The sequence below is a fragment of the Ambystoma mexicanum genome, chromosome 10 (assembly GCF_040938575.1).
Source record: "Ambystoma mexicanum isolate Mex_15411 chromosome 10, UKY_AmexF1_1, whole genome shotgun sequence".
In the NCBI taxonomy this organism is placed as follows: domain Eukaryota; kingdom Metazoa; phylum Chordata; class Amphibia; order Caudata; family Ambystomatidae; genus Ambystoma; species Ambystoma mexicanum.
Genome location: NC_090932.1, coordinates 1,380,550,132 through 1,380,573,967, shown reverse-complemented (window position 1 = coordinate 1,380,573,967; position 23,836 = coordinate 1,380,550,132). Strand labels below are relative to the sequence as shown.

General features: G+C 54.8%; 1 protein-coding gene across 13 annotated transcripts in view; it reads right to left on the bottom strand.

The window, feature by feature from the left end:
• GIT2 (GIT ArfGAP 2) overlaps positions 1 to 23,836 on the bottom strand; it is a 2,415,297-nt gene that overhangs the window by 2,099,071 nt on the left and 292,390 nt on the right. For all 13 annotated transcript variants that reach the window (XM_069619395.1, XM_069619396.1, XM_069619398.1 and 10 more), the window contains one exon: positions 15,624 to 15,729. In XM_069619395.1, coding sequence (XP_069475496.1) covers positions 15,624 to 15,729 — 106 coding nt within the window. The remainder of the gene's footprint in view (positions 1 to 15,623; positions 15,730 to 23,836) is intronic.

Below are 23,836 nucleotides of genomic sequence, written 5' to 3'. Positions count from 1 at the left end.
GTGTCACAGTAGCCGTGTGTGCCTCTTCCATGAGCACAGCGCAGATGCAGTTACACGACTGTCATACAGGGGTGCACCTCTCAGCAATGGGCCAGAAACAGATTACAATAACGGGATGGAGGAGCTCAACAGGACCAGCATGTAAGGCTGAGTTGACGCCAGCAACGGCATCTGGCTCATAGTGTTCGGCCCACAGGGCCATAGAATAAAATGCCCATACAGCCTATTGCATAAACGCAACACTCGGAACCCGAGCCCAAAGGCATTATTGCAGTGTTCTGGGAACATGTTAATTGGGGCCTGCTGCAGGAAAAGGTGAACAGGGTGGTCCCCTCTCAGAGCACAGAAGAAAAAGCGGATGTATGCAGAAAAAGGCATTATGAGCCAAGGGCACAGAGAAGACGCAGCAGTGAGGCAGCCATACGGGCAAGGGAACCCAAGGCTACGCAGGAGTACACCTCGCAACAAAGGGCCAGCAGAGAAGGGTAATAACAGAGCAGAGGAGCAGTACAGGACTAACAGACAAGGCTGAGCCGATACTTTTAAGGACATCCGGCTTGCAGTGATCGCCCCAGAGGGCCAATACATGATAAAACGCCTGTACAGCCTAGTGCATAACTGCAACACCCAACATTGTATCAGAGGACATCATTGCAGCGTTCTGGGATTATAACAATTGTGCCTAGCTGAAAGTCAGAGTGAACAAGGTGGATGCCTACCAAGCCAGCTAAAATGAAGGCTAACCAACTGACGCTAGACACTTTTGCCAGGACCGCACAACATGGCAGCTGGGTAAACACCAGAACCCATGCTGGAAAAGAACAAGTTACTTTCTTACCTGGTAACGTTCTTTCGATGGGATGGACCTACAACGTATTCCATATCTATGACATGTAATCACCACAGCTGTGCTGCTTCGGAAACTTTTTTCGGCGTCTGCATCCTGCGTCGATGACGTCGATGCGCCGTCGTCGAGGGCCTCCTCCGACGTCCAACGTCATCCGATGTGATAAGTAGGACGCACGACGCCCGTAGCCTCAGTTGTAGTTTTTTCCACCAGAACGTGTGACACTAGTCAACTGCCAGTCAGACACAAAGCCTTGTGGAACGTAAGCTAGAATCGCAAAAGAAATTCTGCAGCGGAGAAGGCAGGGCGGGAGCGATATGGAATACGTCGTCGGACCATCCCATCAAAAGAACGTTACCAGGTAAGAAAGTAACTTGTTCTTCGAGGGGATTGGGTCCTCCGACGTATTCCATATCTATGACAGACTCCCAAAGCAGTACCAGAGCAAGGAGGAGGGAAAGAATTTAGAATCAAAATTTAGAATAGCCGATCAAATAGCAGACCAAGGGACGCCTTGTCAAAGGCCAGATCCTGTGCTCGGATGGAATCGAGGGAATAGCGACGTACAAATGTATGTACTGAAGCCCAGGTGGCTGCATCACAGATGTTGCGAATAGGAACACCCCTCTGCAGGGCAGTAGACGCAGCCATACCCCTGGTAGAATGGGCCCGCAAGCCAGCCGGTGGGTCCTTACCCGCCAAGCGGTAGCACTCCGAGATGGCCAAAATAATCCAGCGAGACAAAGTCTGTTTCGTCACAGCTTGCCCCAAACGCTTTCCAGCGTAACCAATAAAGAGTTGATCGTCCACTCTGACCCGGGACATGCGTGAAACATAAAAGCTTAAAGCTCTCCTAGGATCAAGCCTATGGAGCCTCTCCTCTTCTTTACCAGGATGCGGAGGAGGATAGAATGCCGGAAGAACAACCTTCTGGGCCAAATGAAATTCCGTCACTACCTTCGGAAGAAAAGACAGACAAACTCTAAGGACAACCCTGTCCTTGTGAAATGCAGTGAAGGGTGGCTTAACTGAAAGTGCCTGTAACTCACTCACTCTGCGAGCGGAAGTAACCGCAACTAAAAACACAGTTTTCAGAGTTAACAGCCTCAAAGGGCAAGAATGTAAAGGCTCAAACGGAGCATCCATAAGAAACTTAAGAACAAGGTTTAAATCCCAACCGGGCACCAGGAAAGGTGACGGAGGGAACACATTAGTGAGCCCTTTCAGAAACTGTGAAATTAAAGGGATTTTAAAGTAAGAACACTCTTTAGACGCGCGCTTAAAGATGGACAGCGCCTCCTTTAATGGTACCCACTTGCAAGCCCCTGTGGGCCAAAGAAAGTAAAAAGGACAGAACCATGGGGATGTCACATGCAAAAGGATCCACATTCTGAACTCTGCACCAGTCGCAGAACTTACGCCAACGGCAACGGTACAGAGACTTTGTTGCTGGCCTTCGGGCCGAAAGCAACACCTCCATCACGTCTTCAGGGAAGTCCCAATCCCTATACCTCAACCTTTCAGAAGCCAAGCGTGAAGGTTGAGGGATCTGACCTCTGGATGGAGAACCTGACCCCCCTCCCGTGAGAGCAGACCGTCTCGGTAGGGAAGACGACGCAGAGGGCAGATGGACAAGTCGAGAAGGTCCAGGTACCACGTCCTCCGAGCCCACGCCGGAGCAATGAGGATCATCCGGGAACCGAACTTCCGTAACCTCCGCAGCACTTGCGGGATGACGGGGACTGGAGGAAACGCATACAGCAGCGGGAATGACCACTCCACCACGAACGCGTCTCCTAAGGCTCCTTTTGGAGGAAATTCCCGCGAGCAAAACCTTTCACACTTCCGGTTGACACTGGAGGCGAAGAGATCCACTTGAGGGGTCCCCCAAAGGGCGAAGATCTCCAGGAGAATCTCCTGAGCCAACTCCCACTCGTGAGAGATCGTGCTCTGCCTGCTCAGAGCGTCCGCCGTCACGTTTTCGTCTCCGGCCAGATGAACTGCCGAGATCGAAACTTCCTGCTGGATGGCCCAGAACTCGAGCTGCATCGCCTCCCTGCACAGAGGAAGTGACCCTGCCCCCCCCCCTTTTTGTTGAGGTAGTGCATGGCCACTGTGTTGTCCGTCAGGATCAGGACACTCTTTCCTCGCACAGTCGGCAGAAAAGCCTTCAGGGCTAGCCTGACGGCCCTCAGCTCCAACAGATTGATATGGAGTCTGGACTCCGACGGAGACCAACGACCGCTGACTGTCAGCCCGTTGGCATGAGCTCCCCAACCCGTGAGGGATGCATCCGTCACGATCGTCACCTCCGGCCAGGGAAGCCAAAATGGAGCCCCCTTCATCAAGTTGCCTTCGACGGCCCACCACAGAAGGTCCCGGGCGACCGAGGGCGGCACCTGAACCGGGTCCGACATCCTGCCGGAGGACTGCGACCATTGCGTCTTGAGCGCCCACTGCAAAGATCTCATCCGCAGGCGAGCCTCTGGCACCAGAAGAATGCAGGATGCCATGAGGCCGAGCAACCTCAAGAACTCGAACGCTGGGAGCGTCTGGGCATGCTGAAACTTGTGCACCATCTGCTGAATGTGAAGAGCCCTCACCTGGGGAGGAAAACACTGCCCCAGGGAAGTGTCGAGCACTGCTCCGATGTACTGGAGCCGCTGTGTTGGCGTCAAATGGGACTTCTTTAAAATTGAGGGAGAAGCCCAGCCTGTGAAGGGAGTGGCAGGTGACGGACAGATGATCCAGGACTTGCTCGGGAGAGCTCCCCCTGATCAACCAATCGTCCAGGTAGGGGTAGACGTGAATCCCCCCTTGCCTGAGATGCGCTGCCACTACCACTATGAGCTTGGTGAAAACCCTCGGGGCGGAGGTCAATCCGAACGGCAGGACCCGAAACTGAAAGTGCGAGTCGCCAACCGCAAAACTCAGGTACTTCTTGTGCTTGGGATGGATCGGCACATGGAAGTAAGCATCCTTGAGGTCGAGTGACACCAACCAGTCCTGAAGCTGAAGGGCCTGGAGGACTTGAGAGAGAGTAACCATCTTGAACTTGTCCTTCCTGAGGAGTTTGTTCAAACCGCGCAAGTCCATGATGGGTCTCAATCCCCCGTCTTTCTTCGAAATCAAAAAATAAGGGGAATACCATCCCTTGTTCCTCTCCGCTACAGGCACCAGTTCTATGGCGCCTTTCTCCAGCAGGGCTTGAATTTCCTGCGCAAGGAGCGGATCCGGACTCTGCAAAGAGGTTCCCCGGTGGATTGTCGCGAGGCCTGTGCCGAAAGGGAAGACAGTAGCCGTGGGTTATGATCTCCAGAACCCACACATCTGAAGTAATGGCTTGCCACTCTACAAGATGCTGCGCCAGCCTTCCCCCAACCGGCGAACCATGGGACATGGCCTCATGACTGAATGGGAGCGGCTGCGGCGTTACCTGAGGGCAAAGAGGCAACTGCCCGAGCGGCCTTGGCACCACGGGTACCCTGTCGTCCACCTCTGGTACCCCTGCGTTGGCCTCTTTGACTGCCAGCTCCTACCGCTTTACTGAAGGAGTAATAGCGAAAGGAACCACCCCTCTACTGCTGTACCCTAGGACGAAAAGGCGGAGGTTGGCGAACTGCAGCGCCCAACGACTTCGCTGCAGCTTTTGAGGTCTGCAACCTCTCAAGGCTCTCGTCAGCCTTGCTGCCAAAAAGGTGTTCACCGTCAAAGGGCATGTTGAGGAGCCGGGACTGCACATCAGGAGCAAACCCCGACTTCCGCAACCAGGCAAACCTGCGTATTACGGTGCTCGCCGCCATGGACCTACTGACGCATTCAGCTAAGTCCAAACCCGACTGAACGGACTCACACATGGCATCCTTACCATCCTGGACCATAGCAAGGAAACCATCCCGTTCGTCCTCTTCGGGAATATGTTCAGCCGCTAATGCAACACAGTTCCACAGAGTGTGTGTGAAACGAGACAAGGCACAAATGGAGTTGGCCGCCTGAAGCGCCATACCACCAGAAGAAAACACTTTCTTCGCCCAGCCATCAAAACGTTTGTCGTCCCTATCAGGAGGGATGGTAGGGTACGACGCCTGCTTTGCCGGGGCCGTGGCCGCCTGCACCACCAAACTCTCCGGAGTGGGGTGCCTGGTCAAGTAGCAGGGGTCGCTACTGGCTGGACGGTATTTTCGCGACAAGGATCTGCCCACCGCCGGGAGACTCTCCGGAGCAGTCCAAGCCGCCGGCACCCTTCTCTGTAAAGCCATATGGAACGGCAGTACCGGATCAGTTGGGGGACCAACATCAAGGATGTCCGTCAGATCATCCTGCACAAACTCCCCTGGGGGAGCAGACCATCCCAAGTACTCAGAAACCCTAGCCATAAGGCGCCAGGTACGAGGAGTCGGCATGAGAGCCAGGCTCAGGCCTACAAAACTCCACCTCCGGAGAGGTGTCCAGTCCACTGGCATCATGCAGTGACTGTCTCAAATCGTCAAACTGACTATGGCCCGAGACAATTTCATCTGGAACCTGACTAGGAACCAGGCCATCAGAATCCTCATCCGCCTCTGAAATATAGTCCAGGTGGCGAAAAGAAGGCACCCGAGAGTGCTTGCTCTTAACCAGAGCCTTCCTAGGGGGTTCTCCCTTGCCACGGGGTACCTCCGACACGAAAGGCGTCGATGGCGTTGAGCGAATCGGCGCCGGCGTCGAGAGAACCGGCATCGGCGCCGAGGAAATCGGCGTCTACGTCAGATGCAGCGCCTCCAGCATCGACGGCGTCGGCACAGCCCTCGAGGCCGAAGCCCCGAGCGTGTCCCTCGACGATCTGAGCGTCGACGGCTTAGACGACTTCCTCGGAGCCGGAGCCTCGAGAAAGCCTGTCGACACCCTCAACGCCTCAGACGTAGATGTCTTCCTCGAAGACCTCACAGGTGCACACGGTCTCGAACGCGTCGAGGACCGGGACCTGGACCTGGAACGGGTACGTCGAGAACGAGTCTCCTTGTCTGAACGGGACCTCTCCCGTGACTCGTGCCGACCACTCTTGCGAGCTGTGTCCACTCGGGGGCACGGACGGCTTAGTACCCTGCGACTCAAGAATCGCCAGCATTTTCTTCCCGAAGGAAGCCCATTCCTCCGGCGTCGCACGGCTGGTGGGGTAAGCGACGTGCCGGGCGGAGTCCTCCGAAGAGGACCTGGAAGACGGCCGGTGTCGGCGCTTCCGAGAATGCCTCGAAGAGGCTGAGGAGTGGCGAGACCAACTCCTAGAAGGAGACCCACGAGACTTCCGACGATGACGCGGAGAGTCACCCCTCGAATCATCCGTCGAAAGCCACGCAGACTTCGACTTCCTGGGCTTGGACACCCGACCTACCGACAACTTCTTCTTACGTTCGCGTAAGGCTTTGGACGTGAGCGACTGGCAGTCGATACAGTCATCCGTGTCGTGGGCCTCCCCGAGGCACCAGAGGCAGGCGTCGTGCGAGTCCGTCACCGACATCTTGGACCCACACTCCCCGCACTTCTTGAAACCCGGACGCGGGGTCGAAGACGAAGTAGAAGACATCTTCACACGAAGGATTTTCACAAAACGAACAGGTTCGAAGAACCGAGAAGAACAGAACTGCAAAGAGTCAAGGCGTTAACCGAGATTCACGAAGCAACACGTTCGCGGAAAAAACGGAACTGAGGCTACAGGCGTCGTGCGTCCTACTTATCACATCGGATGACGTCGGAGGAGGCCCTCGACGACGGCGCTTCGACGTCATCGACGCAGACGCCGAAAAAAGTTTCCGAAGCAGCACAGCTGTGGTGATTACATGTCATAGATATGGAATACGTCGGAGGACCCAATCCCCTCGAAAGGGGAGATGCCATTGAACTGCATAATCAAGTGATGCAGCCATCGCTGACTTCAAAAGCCTCACTGGGGACACAAATTGAAGCCGTCAAAATAGATGTGGGACTGTTACAACAGGATGTTCGTAAACTGGCTGAGCGCACTACTACTCTGGAAACCCGGGTCAAAGAAAAAAATACTGAGATACTTCAGGAGACACACCAACGTACATATCTTGCAACAGAAGATTAGCCTGCTGGAAAACAGGGTGGAAGCGGCAGAAGATCGCGCACACAGTAGTAATATTCACATAGTGGGCCTCCCTGAAGGAGAAGCAGGCATGGATCCCACCACATATATAGACAACATGCTACTTCAAGAAATAGGGCCCGGAACCTCACAAAGGACTTTGCAATTGAGAGAGCACACAGGGAGCTAACTAGACGTCCACCCCTGGAGCGCTTCCCAGACCGATAATTGCGAACGTTCTGAAATATAAAGACTGGGAAAACATTCTGTCCTTCTCAAGACAAGGTGGTGAACTAAAGAGGACCTCGGCAGACTTGGCGGTCTACCCCGATTACACCTTCCAGGTACAGAAGACCTGCGCACAATTTTCAGTGGCCAAAGCTAGGCTTCGAGGGCTGGCTTAAAATGCATGCTGATCTACCAAGCATGACTGAAAGTCATACATAAAAACAAAACTTTGTTCTTTGACCTACTGGAAGAGGCACAAGAATGGATGGACAGACAGAAAATAAATCTTGGCGGAGAAGACGAAGCAGATACCCTTGAGAAGCATAAAGGAAGATCGACATAATCAGTTGCCATGCATGACTGGGGATCATCTTACTGTTAGTTTTGTCCTACCGGTGTTGCGATAGTAAAACTCAAGCGCTGATGGGGGCCCCTAAAAAGGGCCAAAGCAGGCCTGATTGTTGGATCAAATTGGGCATCAGAGCGTATACTACTTTTAACATGATGGGATGCACCACTCATCAACAACACAGATTACACAGGAGAAGACCAAACTTACGGCTGCGACTACCACGTCCTCCAAGTTCTACTTTCTGAGGCACTTGTTTTTGTGCCCCACCCCCCCGATGTGCACAAGCCTCAAGTGTGTACACCTGGGGTGAGTGCGGGAGGCGGATACGCCCGAGCACGAGTTACGAAGCTGAGCAGTTGTTGGTTGGGGTTGGCATGGGTAATGGGGGAAAATGTTTTGCCTGCACAAGCGTCAACGAGGAATACATGCCATTTTTGTCTGAACCACCGTATTGTGAACGGAAAGCGCACCTCGTCAGAATGGAGTGGGACGGCCGAGTAAGGCAGAGCATTAAATTATGGCTGGAACTGTAAATGTACTTACCTGGAATGTTAGCGTGTTGAATTCCTACGTGAAGTGCAAAAGGGTTTACACGTACTTAAGGAGATGTAAAATAGATATTGCCTTGTTACAGGAAACACACAGGACTGCTGAGAAACAAACATTGTTAGCAGGAAAATGATTGCCTGATTGGTTCCCCATATTCCGCCTATGCCAGAGGGGTCCTAACATGGATAGCACCCACGGTTGTCACCCATATCAAAACAGACAATGAGGGCAGAATGGTGTAAATACAGGGACTTCTTGAACAGGTAGATACTTGTCTTGTTAAAACTTATGCTCCCAACCACAGCGCTGCTGCATATTTCAAGCATTGTACCCGCAACAGCAATATCATATGGGGGATGGGGAGGACTTTAATTACACACTGAACCCGGTCCTGGGTAGATCAAATGCGAAGTATACTAATCCAGCTCCGCCAGCCAGAACATTACATACGCTCCTAGAATCGGTTTTATCTCATTGATACCTGGAGAGAACTTCACTCAACTCTGCGCCCCATGCCGTGCATACTAGGATAGATTATTTCTCTGTAGGCCAGGAGCTGGCACATCTTATCACGTTTGCGCAGTATAAAGGTAGGGTCCTGTCGGACAATGCCCTGCTTATTTTGCGGCGGCAGCATATGTTACCTAGAGCTCAGATACCTACGTGGCATCTTAGAGGCGAGTCGCTTGAGGATCCCCGTTTCCGTAATCACATCCGCTAGAACATCATTGACTTCATCAAGAATAATGCAGGCAGCGTACCTAGCGTAGGAAAAATTTGGGTAAGCGCTTAAGGTAGTAATTAGAGGGGCAGCTATTGCAGGCTCTAACAGTGTCCAAGCAACCATCCAGAAGGAATTGTCTGCTGCAGAGGAACGGTTAAGGAAGCTAGAGCAATTCACCACAAAGTAAAACGGGATGGAGGAGGAGGTTGCAAACCTGAAATGAATATGCATAGAGAGCTGCAAGAGAGACTGGGTAAACATAACTTTTCCAAATACATTGAGAGGCAGCACAAAGAGGGCGACAAACCAGGCCGTTTGCTAGTATGGCTTTACAAAAAAGATGAAAATAGAGGTTTTATCTATTCGATATGTACATGGCAGGGGGACCTGGCCACACCCAAAATGGCATTAATGAGTCCTTCCAATAATTTTATGAATCCCTTTATCAAGAGACATACCAGACGCTTAGGTGCCACTTGCAGGATGTGTTAAATGAGATAGAGCTTCCTAGACTGAGCCCAGAGGCGTGTGATAGGCTTGAGGCACCTATTACCCTGGAGGAGATTCAAAGTACAATCAAGGCCTTTCCTACAAGACAGACCCTGGTTTCGGATGGGCTTCCTAGCGAATTTTACAAAGAATACGCTCAGGAGTTAGCTTCACATTTGCTTGACACTTTGACTGACACTTATAAAGCTGGTATGCTTCCACGCAGCCTGAGGGAATCCATTATCATACCACTCCTCAAACCTCATAAACCCCTGACGGAGTGTGGCTCATATAGGCCCTGTCAATGCTCAATCAAGATACTGAAGTCCATATTAGCGGATAGGATGAAAAAGGTGATGCACACCCTAGTCCAACCAGATCAAACAGGCTATGTGCCAGGCCGAAGTATGTCTTGCAATTTAAGGCAATTACATCATGTGATTGTCAGCACACCATCCTGGGAAACACTGTGCATTAAAGCCAAGCTAGACAATGCGAAAGCGTTTGATTCAGTGAAATGGGAATGGCTATATGCAACGCTGCATAGATTTCCGTGTCGGCAGGCATATATTAAATGGGTCCAGCTAGCATACACCAGCCCAATAGCTAGGGTTAAAATGGGGTGATGCATATCAGAGGCATCGGAACTAGGAAGAGGAACTAGAAAAGGCTGCCCGCTGTCCCCTTTGCTCTACATCCTTGCCATGGAACCGATAGTGCAATCTTTCAGGGTGGAATATATGGAGGCATGTATAGAAATTAACTGAGTTAGACACCTGATCTCGATGTACGCTGATGACACGCGGTTATATACCCAGAACCCTAAAGATAATCGAGAACTACTGTTGGAAGCGTTACACTATTTGCGAAACTGTCAAGGATCACAATCAGTACTGAGAAGTCTGCCCTGTTCCTGACAGCTGGGTTGCAGAAGATAGACCAAGAGGCACTGTCAGTTCTTGCACTGCAATGGACAAAACCCACCTTAAGATACCTAGTAGGGGTTAATATATACCAGGCTCCCGAGACAGAACACATACATAACAAGTTGAAAGCATTGGTGGGTATCAAGACCTCCATGAAGTTTTGGGCTAAATTGACCCTTTCACTAATGGGGAGAGCAGCATTCTTGAAAATAGTGGTGTTGCCTAGGTTGCTGCATTTCTTTGTTAATGTCCCATTTTATATACCCACATCTTTTTTCATTGCATTGGATGGCATTTACAGGGGATTTGTGTGGTGAAATGGTAGAAATACAGTAGCGCTATCCACATTACAAAGGCCATATGAAGGAGGAGGTATTCGGGCTCTGAATTTTGAGCTATAGTACATATCAGGACAACTGCAATTTGTGGTGGATTGGCTCGCAGATGGCCCACCTCCAGACAAACTGATGCTGCAACCTACTGGAGCACAATATTACCTGAAGGAATTGGTGTGGAAAAGAAGACCCCGGGGGGCCATGGATCGTACCTGGTGACCTTAGGGTTGAGAATGTGGGACAGGGCTCTTGCAGCGATAGGGCTTGCAGACCTGTTTTCAACACAAATCCCCTTGGTCTCGGTAGTAGCACCCATGGCACAAGTTAGACTGGGGATATGCATGAATTGGGAATCACATGGGGTGACCATGATAGGGGATTTGCTGCAGGTTTGGGCCCCACTTTGTTCTGTTCAATCTTCTAGGATACCTTGTTTGTTTGTACCCTTTTTGGAGCTTTCTGAGCACACAGGTTTACACAGCGGCCAATATTTACTGCACTGCACCATTAGAGGTGAGATCACCCAGAGATGGCCTGCATACAGGGAGCTGAAAGAAAAACATTCTATAGTGGACACTTTATATGACATATCAGAGGGCGGGCACACTATTTCTCAACTATATGATTTCCTACTTACTAATGGACCCACCACTCCCTCGGTTACGAGGAGTACATGGGAAGCAGATTTAGGAGCCCCCCCCCTTACAGACACACGCTGGGCGGAGATACTGGGTTACCATAAAAGGGTGTCGCGGAATGCAAGACTGCAACTGATACGACTGTTGATAACACATAGGGCATACATGACACCGCAGAGGATTTCGAAGTTCCCGGGTGCTGCGCCACAGGTATGTGCTAGGTGCAAGGAGGCAAACGCTGGGATATTGCATATGTTTTGTCCGGTGGTGGGGCAAAACTTGAAGGAAGTGGTGAGCAGAATGAATAGGGGGAGTGGCACTGGATATACTCTCTCCGAGTGCATGCTTGATGGGCCGTTTTCCTTGCCCCAAAAGAGCCAAGCATAGTAGCAAGATGTGGGATCTGGCGTACATACTGGCTAAACGCAGAATTACTATGGCATAGAAGTCACCTAAAGGCCGGTATGCAGAGGAATGGTGGACGGATCTGAGAAAATGGGCGTTGGCTGAAACAAGGGCATGGAGGGGGCGGTGTTGTGTTGTGATATGTTGTCAATGACATATAAACTCAATTTAAGATTTGTGGCGTTTAACCGTGATGACGGAATCCCTTCCGAAGTGCATTGGCTTCTAGTGCCACAATAACTATCTAAATTTGCACACTGCTTTTTGAAAGGATTAAAGAATCTGGAACTGGTTTATACAAAACTGATACAAAGTGGTTTTGTTAACTCTTTTGTGAAAGGATATAAAAAGTTAAGAGAAGTATTTTGCATAGCTCTACAAGAGCACATCGTGAGCAAACCACAAATTAGGAAGTCTTCCTAGTTCATTTTTTTGGATAAGCTGCTCCACAGTGCCATGCTCAACGCTCGCTCCGCTGTCAAACACTTGTCTGACATCTGCCACCTCCTTGAACTCATGGATCTTGATGTGCTCCCCATCACGGAGACATGGTTCAAGGATAGCTCTGTCACAAGCTTTGACACACTCCTCCCTGAAGGCTACAAAATCCTCTCTGCGCCCAGGCCAAAGAAGACAGGGGTGGGCGTGGTGCTGAGCTTCCCAGAATGGATACCTATGTCCATCATCCCTACTCAGGCCTAATCCTCCTCAGAGTGCCTAGTCTGCAGGCTCTCACTCTCGCCTAAATCTTCTCTCCTTATAACCACCATCTATCGGCCACCAGGACGGTCCACTCTCTTCCTCTCTGAATGGGCTGACCTCGGCTCCTCTCTACTTTCCTCCTCCTCCTCTCAACTCCTATTGATGGGTGATCTCAACAGCCCTCTGGACTGTCCCAACTCCTCAGGACCTTTCCGCAACCTAAGCGACTCTCTCCCTCTCTATCCTACCCTCTGGCTCCACGCACACCACAGGTCACACTTTGGATGCTCTCATCTCTACTGACATCCCTCTTTCTATACCTCTCACTACCTCTCTCTCTCTCTTTCTTGGACTGAGCACTCTCTTCTCTCAACACACCTTAAGCTCTTCTCTCCTCTTGCAGCGGCACACCCAGCATGGCAACTCGGTTTCAAAGTCACCAGACCCATGAAAAAAAAAAGGGACAGTAGCTGCCTTTGCCTCCACCAACTCTCCTCCCCATTCCTGCGGCTGACTTCCACCCTGCCACAGCCCTCGCAAACCCCAATCTCTCCATCTCCAACACCCTTGATTCTCTTGCCCCTGTCATGAGGAGCCGACTGAAGCCTTCCAAAAAGTGCAACTCTTGGTACGACTCCAATCTGGCTGCCCTTAAACGAAAGTGTAGGGCAGTTGAGTGGAAATAGAATTTGTGGACAGACCATCTGACAAACTGGCCTGCCGCCTCCTTCAAAGGCAATATCGACTCTGCATCTGCTCCAAGAAAAGAGTCTTTATTCAAGCCTGCATCTCTGCATCATCAAGCAGCACAGCCAAACTTCAAAGTCTGCAAGGAACTGCATCAGCCTCCTCCTTGGTCACACCCACCTAGGACCTTTGCTCTGCCCTGGCTGCACACTTCATATCTAACACCCAGGGCATCCTTTCCTCCATCTCTTGCACGCCACAGCATACACCAACACCAGAGCCTCCCTTGCCCCTCACCACTTCCCCTCTCTTCTCTCTCACCCGTCACACCCAATAAGGTTGCCAGGCAAGTCTGGTCTATGAAGGCTTCATCAAAACAGGTGGACCCCTGCCCCTCCAAAACCATTAAGGACAATATTGACACCCTCGCCCCAGCGTTGGCTAATCTCTCCTTTTCCACTGGCGTTTTCCCAATTGCTCTTAAGCACTCCCTTGTGCACCCTCTGCTCAAGAAACCCTCTGCTGACCCCTCCGTTCCGGCAAACTACCGCCCTATCTCTATCATTCCTTTCCTGGTCAAACTCCTGGAGAAGTTGGCTGTCTCTCAGCTGACCCTCCACATTGAATGAATCTATTGGTTGCTTCAATGACCATCAGTCTGGCTTAAGAGCATCCAGAGGCATGGAAACTGCTAATCTGAACACCCGTGAAGACCTGCTCTCAAACCTTGACATGAACACTCCCTCTATCCTCATTCGCCTTGACCTCTCCTCTGCCTTGGACATGGTTAACCACAAAATCCTGATTGCACGTCTCCATGACACCCTGGTAATCACAGGTCAGGCTCTGGCATGGTGAACTTCCTTTCCCTCCGACCGCCCATCCCAGGTGGATCTCAGCCTTTCTCTCGACTATTGCTCTCGCAACCTGTGGCGTCCGCAAGGGATCGAACCTATCCCCCTGGTTCTTCAATGTCTAAATGGCTGCCTTGGCACGTGTGATTGCCACTTTCACCTCTAACTTGAGTGTTACGCCGATGACACAAATATCTTTCAGGCTAACCTCAACCACCGCCTCCTCCTCCTCCTCCTCCTCCTCGCTCATATCTGTCTGTCCGCTGTTCAGTCATGGTGTGCTGCAAACAACCTCTACCTCAACCTCAACTCCAGTAAAATGGAGATCGTTTACATTGGTACCCCTGCTCCCGCTTTCCCACTCTCACTCTGGCCGGCCTCCCTTGCCCTGCGCCCACACCCACCCGCAAGGCTACAAACCTTGGGGTCATTTTCAATTCCATTCTCTCCATCTCCTTCTCCTCTCACATCTCGGACATCTCTAAAAAGTCTAACTATCAGCTAAACCTCCTTAGAGGTACTCTACCTTTTCTCACTTTTCCCCGGCGGCTCACTGTCTCCAGAGCCCTGGTTCTCTCTAGGATGGACTACTGCAACAGCCTCTTCCTCAAACTCCCTGCTTCTGCCCTGCGCCCTCTGAAACTCATACAGAACAGAACAGAACCGCAAGACTTATCCATGGCCTCCAGCCCAGGAATCGCATGTCGCTGGCACTGAAATCCCTTCACTGGCTCTGCGTGGCTGCAAAGATCAATATCAAGACTCTACATTGTCCAAAAGGCTTTCTGGACCCTGGGACCCACCTACCTGCAATGTTGCCTACCTAAATACTGTCCCTCACGGGCCCTCCGTTAATCTACCTCCGAACCTTCTGCGAGTGAGCCGGTTCTCCAAGATTTGGAGGGCGATCCTTATCCTCAGCATGTGCCTCCCTCTGAAATAGCCTCCCTGCCGCCCTCCGTCTTGAGCCTGATCTTATTAAGTTCCAGAAACTCCTCAAGACCCTGGTAAGGAACGACTAACACATCTCAGAACAGGGGTGGTCCAGAACACTAAGAGTTATCATAAGGCCATTAAGATCAAATAGAGACTAAGGATTCAGCTTCAGGTCGTGGCCCAACCTCTGCTGGAGGTTAAACCCAGACCGTCTAGGTCACGGAAAGAGGCCAGCATTTTATACCTTGCTAGCGCATAACTGTGATAAAGGGCACTACATTAGAGTTACATTGGAAGAAAATATTGCATGATAAAAAATATAAGGACCAGACTATTGCAGTAACCAGGTGTTGGTCACCCCTCAGTTCACAGAGATGACATCACAATAAAGAAGTGTATCCATGCGACTGGGAAAATTAATCCATTGCAGAAGAAGTTGAGAGACGGAGTACAGAGGGCATGTAGGTCCTGCGCAGATGTTATGACAGCCACATCGATTATATCCAAGTGCAATAAATCAAATTGAAGGGCCGAAAGCTCAGGGGCAACACGCTCACCTTGGGAACAAGAGGACCACATGCAGCATGGGTTTGATAACTGGCCCTGTGCTTAGAAGCTGGAGGAGTTATAAACTTGTGTAACAGTATTGTCTTTTAAAATACATTATAAGAGATTTGTCAGGCAAGATGTGTCAGAGATTTGCAGCAAGTATCTGAATTGGAGAGTGACCACATCACAGAAAAAACACTGACATTTAAGGTATCACTTTATCTTTGAGCCTTTACACATGCTTTGTTACCAAGAAGACACTTGCCAGGCAGATATTGAGCTATAATATTCATTTTGTACAAACAGAAAAACTTTACCTTACTAAGATCTTTGGCAGTAACACTGTCATCATCACGGCATGGTAAACGGTGGACAAAGGCCAACATTTGATATTTGGCTCGGATGAATTCTGCTTTATTGGGGCTGAGTGATAAGAGATACAAAACATAATGAGGCTAATTTTTGAAACGTTGTACACTTATCTCCGACAGCTTAGTTGTCCCAGAGAAGCACAACAATCAGTTGGACTGGTAAGTCAATGTCTCCTCTTATATTAAACATCTATAGAACAATGGGCCCCATTACAAGTTCGGTGGTGTGGTAAAAAAAGGGCGGTAATTCGGTTACCTTGACCTTTTTGGGCAATAATGGAATTGCCACTGTTTTTACTGTACTGCCGAATTCAGAGTTTGAGCTTAAAGTGGAGTAATTCTGCCAAAATACACATGGATTAAAAATGGGGATTAACACCACCTTGAGGAAGATTATAGCTGGATAGCTATAATGGGATGTGCTCGAAGTAGGTCTGCTATGCAGAACCAACAATATTCAACAACGGACAATAATGGTACAAGCAATAATACAAACTTCACTCAATGCTAAACCTGTTTGAATGACAACAACTAAAGAGCAGAGGAGAGGAGTAACAGAATCCATGGTCTATGCATTTCAGATAATCTAAATCCTTCGCCTGGGTAGTGAGAAATGCAAAAAAAAAAAAAAAACTCACGTAATCGTAAGGATACAAGAATGAAGTACCAGAAAATACTAGAACCAACCAACGTAAGTAGCATAGCTAATGAGCAGGGCCGGGTAATCGGGTCAAGGAATATAATGCAGAGAACAATCCACCAATGTAATAAACAGTTGGGGTAGATAAACTGGCCCCACTGGAACAGCCTGTTACAAATTGAAAAAGCAGACACACATACGAGAAGTCAAAAGCAAATACCTGACTCCTAACAATCTACCTGCAGTCTCAGAAATGCATGGAACACAATTCTGTTAAACAAGTCTAAATAGAATAACGGGGATAGCAGATAATCAAAGACGCTGTGGACACAAAAATGTACTAGAGAGAGAAAAAAGCATGCTAAATGTCACATACCTGCTAAAACACTAAAAAAGCCTGAACCACAAACTAGACAGGAAAAAGAAAACAGAAAATGCCAATAAGTAAAGATAGCAACTGAAAAATAAGTGCCACTATGGTTTCCCTCGTACGATAACATGTTTATGTTCACATTTGAGACAGATTTAGTTTTGAGTCATCCTGTCTGGCAAAGGTACCTGTTCCAATGGGGACATACATAGATGATATATTTGGGATCTGGAGAGACACGAAGGAAGCCCTAGAGGAATTTCTGGATTACCTCAACCTTATAGATGCCTGCATTCAATTTACCATAAAGGTTGGTACCCGTTCTATACATTTTCGTGTTGAAGTTACACCTGAACCCTTTGGGTTCCGCACAACCATTTATAGAAAACCAGCCGACAGGAACAACCTACTGCAGAGACTCAGCTTCCACCCCGTAGTCTCATCATGAATTTACCCTATAGCCAATGAGTAGGTAGGATTGTTAGAGACCCCCAAGACTGCATAACTAAACTTGAGCGTAAGCCTGACAAGTTTAAACAGAGGGGATACAGTGAAGTGGAAGTTATGTTATGTTAACAGCATTTCTAAAGCACAAACGGTCACCCGAAGGCATCTTGGCACTGGAGAGAGAGCAACATCCATAACAAGAGAAGACAATGAGGCCAGCCCTTTTGAAAAAAGAAAGGTCTTGATAGCTTTCCTAAAAGCTAGATGATTAGATGGTTTCTTTAACGGAGGTGGCAGCTCATTCCATAGGATAGCAGCAGCCACGGAAAAGGCCCGGCCTCCTATCTGCGTTAGTCAATACGGCGGGACGATAAGAAGATTAGCAGTTGTGGAATGCAGCTTGCAGCTCGGGAGATAGCGCACAAACTTGGCCCGGAGAAACTCAGCTCCCGGATTATGTACAGCCCGTACAACAATACACAGGGCCTTGAACTTGATACGTTGGTTTACAGGCAACCAATGGAGAGATAGTAAAACAGGGGAGTTATGGGCTCCATAGGGGGAGCCAAAAGCCACTTTTGCGGCCAGGTTTTGCAGACACTGCAGCATCTGAATTATCCCCTTCGGTTGAGCCAAATATAGAGAATTACAGTAGTGCAACCGGGATAGTATAAGAGCTGCTAGCACCGGAGGACGAAGGGGCTCACAAATCAGCGCAAGCACTTTTTTCAGGACTTTCAGCTGAAAATGTCCTGTTTGACACATGGCCGCAACCTGGCTCTCCATAGAGAGAGAAGCCGATAATGTTACACCCATATTTTTCACCTTCCCCGTATGGATGGGAGGGCACCAAAAGATACAGGCCAGAAAAAAGACAACCAAAGTGAGGGATCAGGGGGACACCCCACCACCAAAACCTCAGTCTTGTCTCCGTTCAATTTGAGCCAGATGTGGTTCATCCACTTACCAACAGCAGTCAGGCATCTTTGCAAGCACAGTGCCATCTCAGCCTGATCTAGATGTAAACGTATCAGGATCTGATTGTCATTGGCATAGGAATAACACCTGATGTAGGAGAATCGGAGACAAGGAAGAACCCTGCAGAACTCCACAGCTAAGAGGGAAGGCAGTAGATATAAAAGGTGGCATAGAGAGAGTCTGAGTACAATCCGCCAGGAACGAGGTGAACCATGCCAGTACCTGTCCAGATATATACTCATCTGGGCAAGACGGGACAACAGAATGGGGTGGTCGACAGTGTCGAAAGCCGAAACCCCCCCCCACCCCATGCCCCTTCCAAAGTCCACCAGCCTGGCCATGTCGTCCTGGACGGAGACTATGACACTCTCTATGTCTCTGACAGGTCTAAAGCCAGACTGTGCAGGGTCAAGAAGAGAGGATGATTCCAAAAATGAGGAAAGTAAGGAGGAAATCAGACTCCAGCAGTTTAGCAAGAAAAGGAAGAAGAGCGATAGGACGGAAATTTGCAAGGACAGTAGGGTCAAGTGATGGCTTCATCATGGATTACCCCGAACTGACAGGAGTTGTTAATGGCAACAGTAATTTCCCCTCCGAGATCAGCGGAAATCACTTTCATAATGGGAGAGCATGATTTAATATTATGGATAGCAGCCAGAACTGTTTCTTCCAAGAACAATGGAAAAATCGACCATTTTGAAGATCCATTTGGTTTGAACTCTCATCATTACTAGCAGATATAGGAACAGCCTTTGAGATGTTTTGATGAATATCAAGGAAGTGAATCCTTTAAAAGCCAAAGTCAGTGCCTAAGGATCTAGATGACCCGAAATGCATAGGCCATGGATTCAGTTTCTCCTCTGCTCTTTAGTTGTTGTCATTAAAACACTTTGCATTTTTAGCATTGAGTGAAGTTTGTATTATTGCACGAAGTCTAATATTGTTGGTTCTTCAAAAAAGACCTACTTTGAGCACTATTCTAGAGAGCCAGCCAGAGCGCACGCCACGCGAGGGAGGGAGCCAGCCAGCCGGGGAGGGGAGCCAGCCACAGCGCGCGCGGGAGGGAGCCAGCCAGCCAGCCAGCCACAGCGCGCGCGGGAGGGAGCCAGCCAGCCACAGCGCGCGCGGGAGGGAGCCAGCCAGCCAGCCACAGCGCGCGCGGGAGGGAGCCAGCCAGCCAGCCACAGCGCGCGCGGGAGGGAGCCAGCCAGCCACAGCACGCGCGGGACAGAGGGAGCCAGCCACAGCACGCGCGGGACGGAGGGAGCCAGCCAGCCAGCCACAGCACGCGCGGGACGGAGGGAGCCAGCCAGCCAGCCACAGCACGCGCGGGACGGAGGGAGCCAGCCAGCCAGCCACAGCACGCGCGGGACGGAGGGAGCCAGCCAGCCAGCCACAGCACGCGCGGGACGGAGGGAGCCAGCCAGCCAGCCACAGCACGCGCGGGACGGAGGGAGCCAGCCAGCCAGCCAGCCACAGCACGCGCGGGACGGAGGGAGCCAGCCAGCCAGCCAGCCACAGCACGCGCGGGACGGAGGGAGCCAGCCAGCCACAGCACGCGCGGGACGGAGGGAGCCAGCCAGCCAGCCACAGCACGGGAGGGAGGGAGCCAGCCAGCCAGCCACAGCACGGGAGGGAGGGAGGGAGGGAGCCAGCCAGCCAGCCAGCCACAGCACGGGAGGGAGGGAGGGAGGGAGCCAGCCAGCCAGCCAGCCAGCCACAGCACGGGAGGGAGGGAGCCAGCCAGCCAGCCAGCCACAGCACGGGAGGGAGGGAGGGAGCCAGCCAGCCAGCCAGCGCACGGGAGGGAGGGAGGGAGGGAGCCAGCCAGCCAGCCACAGCACGCGGGAGGGAGGGAGCCAGCCACAGCACGCGCGAGGGAGGGAGGGAGCCAGCCACAGCACGCGGGAGGGAGGGAGCCAGCCACAGCACGCGGGAGGGAGGGAGCCAGCCACAGCACGCGCGCGGGAGGGAGGGAGCCAGCCACAGCACGCGGGAGGGAGGGAGGGAGCCAGCCAGCCACAGCACGCGCGCGGGAGGGAGGGAGCCAGCCAGCCACAGCACGAGGGAGGGAGGGAGCCAGCCAGCCACAGCACGCGGGAGGGAGGGAGGGAGCCAGCCAGCCACAGCACGCGCGCGGGAGGGAGGGAGCCAGCCACAGCACGAGGGAGGGAGCCAGCCACAGCACGCGCGAGGGAGGGAGCCAGCCACAGCACGCGCGAGGGAGGGAGGGAGGGAGGGAGCCAGCCACAGCACGCGGAGGGAGGGAGGGAGCCAGCCACAGCACGCGGGAGGGAGGGAGGGAGCCAGCCACAGCACGCGCGCGGGAGGGAGGGAGCCAGCCACAGCACGCGCGCGGGAGGGAGGGAGCCAGCCACAGCACGGGAGGGAGGGAGCCAGCCACAGCACGCGCGCGGGAGGGAGGGAGGGAGCCAGCCACAGCACGCGCGCGGGAGGGAGGGAGGGAGCCAGCCACAGCACGCGCGCGGGAGGGAGGGAGGGAGCCAGCCACAGCACGCGCGCGGGAGGGAGGGAGCCAGCCACAGCACGCGCGCGGGAGGGAGGGAGGGAGCCAGCCACAGCACGCACGCGGGAGGGAGGGAGCCAGCCACAGCACGCGCGCGGGAGGGAGGGAGCCAGCCAGCCACAGCACGGGAGGGAGGGAGCCAGCCAGCCAGCCAGCCACAGCACGCGGGAGGGAGGGAGGGAGCCAGCCAGCCAGCCACAGCGCGCGGGAGGGAGGGAGGGAGGGAGCCAGCCAGCCAGCCAGCCAGCCAGCCACAGCACGGGGGAGGGAGGGAGCCAGCCAGCCAGCCAGCCACAGCACGCGCGCGGGAGGGAGGGAGGGAGCCAGCCAGCCAGCCACAGCACGCGCGCGGGAGGGAGGGAGGGGAGCCAGCCAGCCAGCCACAGCACGCGCGCGGGAGGGAGGGAGGGAGGGAGGGAGGGAGCCAGCCAGCCAGCCACAGCACGCGCGCGGGAGGGAGGGAGGGAGGGAGGGAGGGAGGGAGCCAGCCAGCCACAGCACGCGCGCGGGAGGGAGGGAGCCAGCCACAGCACGCGCGCGGGAGGGAGGGAGGGAGCCAGCCACAGCACGCGCGCGGGAGGGAGGGAGGGAGCCAGCCACAGCACGCGCGCGAGGGAGGGAGGGAGGGAGGGAGCCAGCCACAGCACGCGCGCGGGAGGGAGGGAGGGAGGGAGGGAGCCAGCCACAGCACGCGCGCGGGAGGGAGGGAGGGAGGGAGCCAGCCACAGCACGCGCGCGGGAGGGAGGGAGGGAGGGAGCCAGCCACAGCACGCGCGCGGGAGGGAGGGAGGGAGGGAGCCAGCCACAGCACGCGCGCGGGAGGGAGGGAGCCAGCCACAGCACGCGCGCGGGAGGGAGGGAGGGAGGGAGCCAGCCACAGCACGCGCGCGGGAGGGAGGGAGGGAGGGAGCCAGCCACAGCACGCGCGCGGGAGGGAGGGAGGGAGGGAGCCAGCCAGCCAGCCAGCCACAGCACGCGCGCGGGAGGGAGGGAGGGAGGGAGCCAGCCAGCCAGCCAGCCAGCCAGCCACAGCACGCGCGCGGGAGGGGAGGGAGGGAGGGAGCCAGCCAGCCAGCCAGCCAGCCAGCCACAGCACGCGCGCGGGAGGGAGGGAGGGAGGGAGCCAGCCAGCCAGCCAGCCAGCCAGCCACAGCGCGCGCGCGGGAGGGAGGGAGGGAGCCAGCCAGCCAGCCAGCCAGCCAGCCAGCCACAGCGCGCGCGCGGGAGGGAGGGAGGGAGCCAGCCAGCCAGCCAGCCAGCCAGCCAGCCACAGCGCGCGCGCGGGAGGGAGGGAGGGAGCCAGCCAGCCAGCCAGCCAGCCAGCCAGCCACAGCGCGCGCGCGGAGGGAGGGAGGGAGCCAGCCAGCCAGCCAGCCAGCCAGCCAGCCACAGCGCACGCGCGCGAGGGAGGGAGGGAGGGAGGGAGGGAGCCAGCCACAGCGCACGCGCGCGAGGGAGGGAGGGAGGGAGGGAGGGAGGGAGCCAGCCACAGCGCACGCGCGCGAGGGAGGGAGGGAGGGAGGGAGGGAGGGAGCCAGCCACAGCACGCGCGCGAGGGAGGGAGGGAGGGAGGGAGGGAGGGAGCCAGCCACAGCACGCGCGCGAGGAGGGAGGGAGGGAGGGAGCCAGCCACAGCACGCGCGCGAGGGAGGGAGGGAGGGAGGGAGGGAGGGAGCCAGCCACAGCACGCGCGCGAGGGAGGGAGGGAGGGAGGGAGGGAGCCAGCCACAGCACGCGCGCGAGGGAGGGAGGGAGGGAGGGGAGGGAGGGAGCCAGCCACAGCACGCGCGCGAGGGAGGGAGGGAGGGAGGGAGGGAGGGAGCCAGCCACAGCACGCGCGCGAGGGAGGGAGGAGGGAGGGAGGGAGCCAGCCACAGCACGCGCGCGAGGGAGGGAGGGAGGGAGGGAGGGAGGGAGCCAGCCACAGCACGCGCGCGAGGGAGGGAGGGAGGGAGGGAGGGAGGGAGCCAGCCACAGCACGCGCGCGAGGGAGGGAGGGAGGGAGGGAGGGAGGGAGCCAGCCACAGCACGCGCGCGAGGGAGGGAGGGAGGGAGGGAGGGAGGGAGCCAGCCACAGCACGCGCGCGAGGGAGGGAGGGAGGGAGGGAGGGAGGGAGCCAGCCACAGCACGCGCGCGAGGGAGGGAGGGAGGGAGGGAGGGAGGGAGCCAGCCACAGCACGCGCGCGAGGGAGGGAGGGAGGGAGGGAGGGAGGGAGCCAGCCACAGCACGCGCGCGAGGGAGGGAGGGAGGGAGGGAGGGAGGGAGCCAGCCACAGCACGCGCGCGAGGGAGGGAGGGAGGGAGGGAGGGAGGGAGCCAGCCACAGCACGCGCGCGAGGGAGGGAGGGAGGGAGGGAGGGAGGGAGCCAGCCACAGCACGCGCGCGAGGGAGGGAGGGAGGGAGGGAGGGAGGGAGGGAGCCAGCCACAGCACGCGCGCGAGGGAGGGAGGGAGGGAGGGAGGGAGGGAGCCAGCCACAGCACGCGCGCGAGGGAGGGAGGGAGGGAGGGAGGGAGGGAGCCAGCCACAGCACGCGCGGGGAGGGAGGGAGGGAGGGAGGGAGGGAGGGAGCCAGCCACAGCACGCGCGCGAGGGAGGGAGGGAGGGAGGGAGGGAGGGAGCCAGCCACAGCACGCGCGCGAGGGAGGGAGGGGGGAGGGAGGGAGGGAGGGAGCCAGCCACAGCACGCGCGCGAGGGAGGGAGGGAGGGAGGGAGGGAGGGAGCCAGCCACAGCACGCGCGCGAGGGAGGGAGGGAGGGAGCCAGCCACAGCACGCGCGGGGGAGGGAGGGAGGGAGCCAGCCACAGCACGCGCGGGAGGGAGGGAGGGAGGGAGGGAGGGAGGGAGCCAGCCACAGCACGCGCGGGAGGGAGGGAGCAGCACGGCGGGAGGGGAGGGAGCCAGCCACAGCACGCGCGGGAGGGAGGGAGCCAGCCACAGCACGCGCGGGAGGGAGGGAGCCAGCCACAGCACGCGCGGGAGGGAGGGAGCCAGCCACAGCACGCGCGGGAGGGAGGGAGCCAGCCACAGCACGCGCGGGAGGGAGGGAGCCAGCCACAGCACGCGCGGGAGGGAGGGAGCCCACGCGCGGGAGGGAGGGAGCCAGCCACAGCACGCGCGGTAGGGAGGGAGCCAGCCACAGCACGCGCGGGAGGGAGGAGCCAGCCACAGCACGCGCGGGAGGGAGGGAGCCAG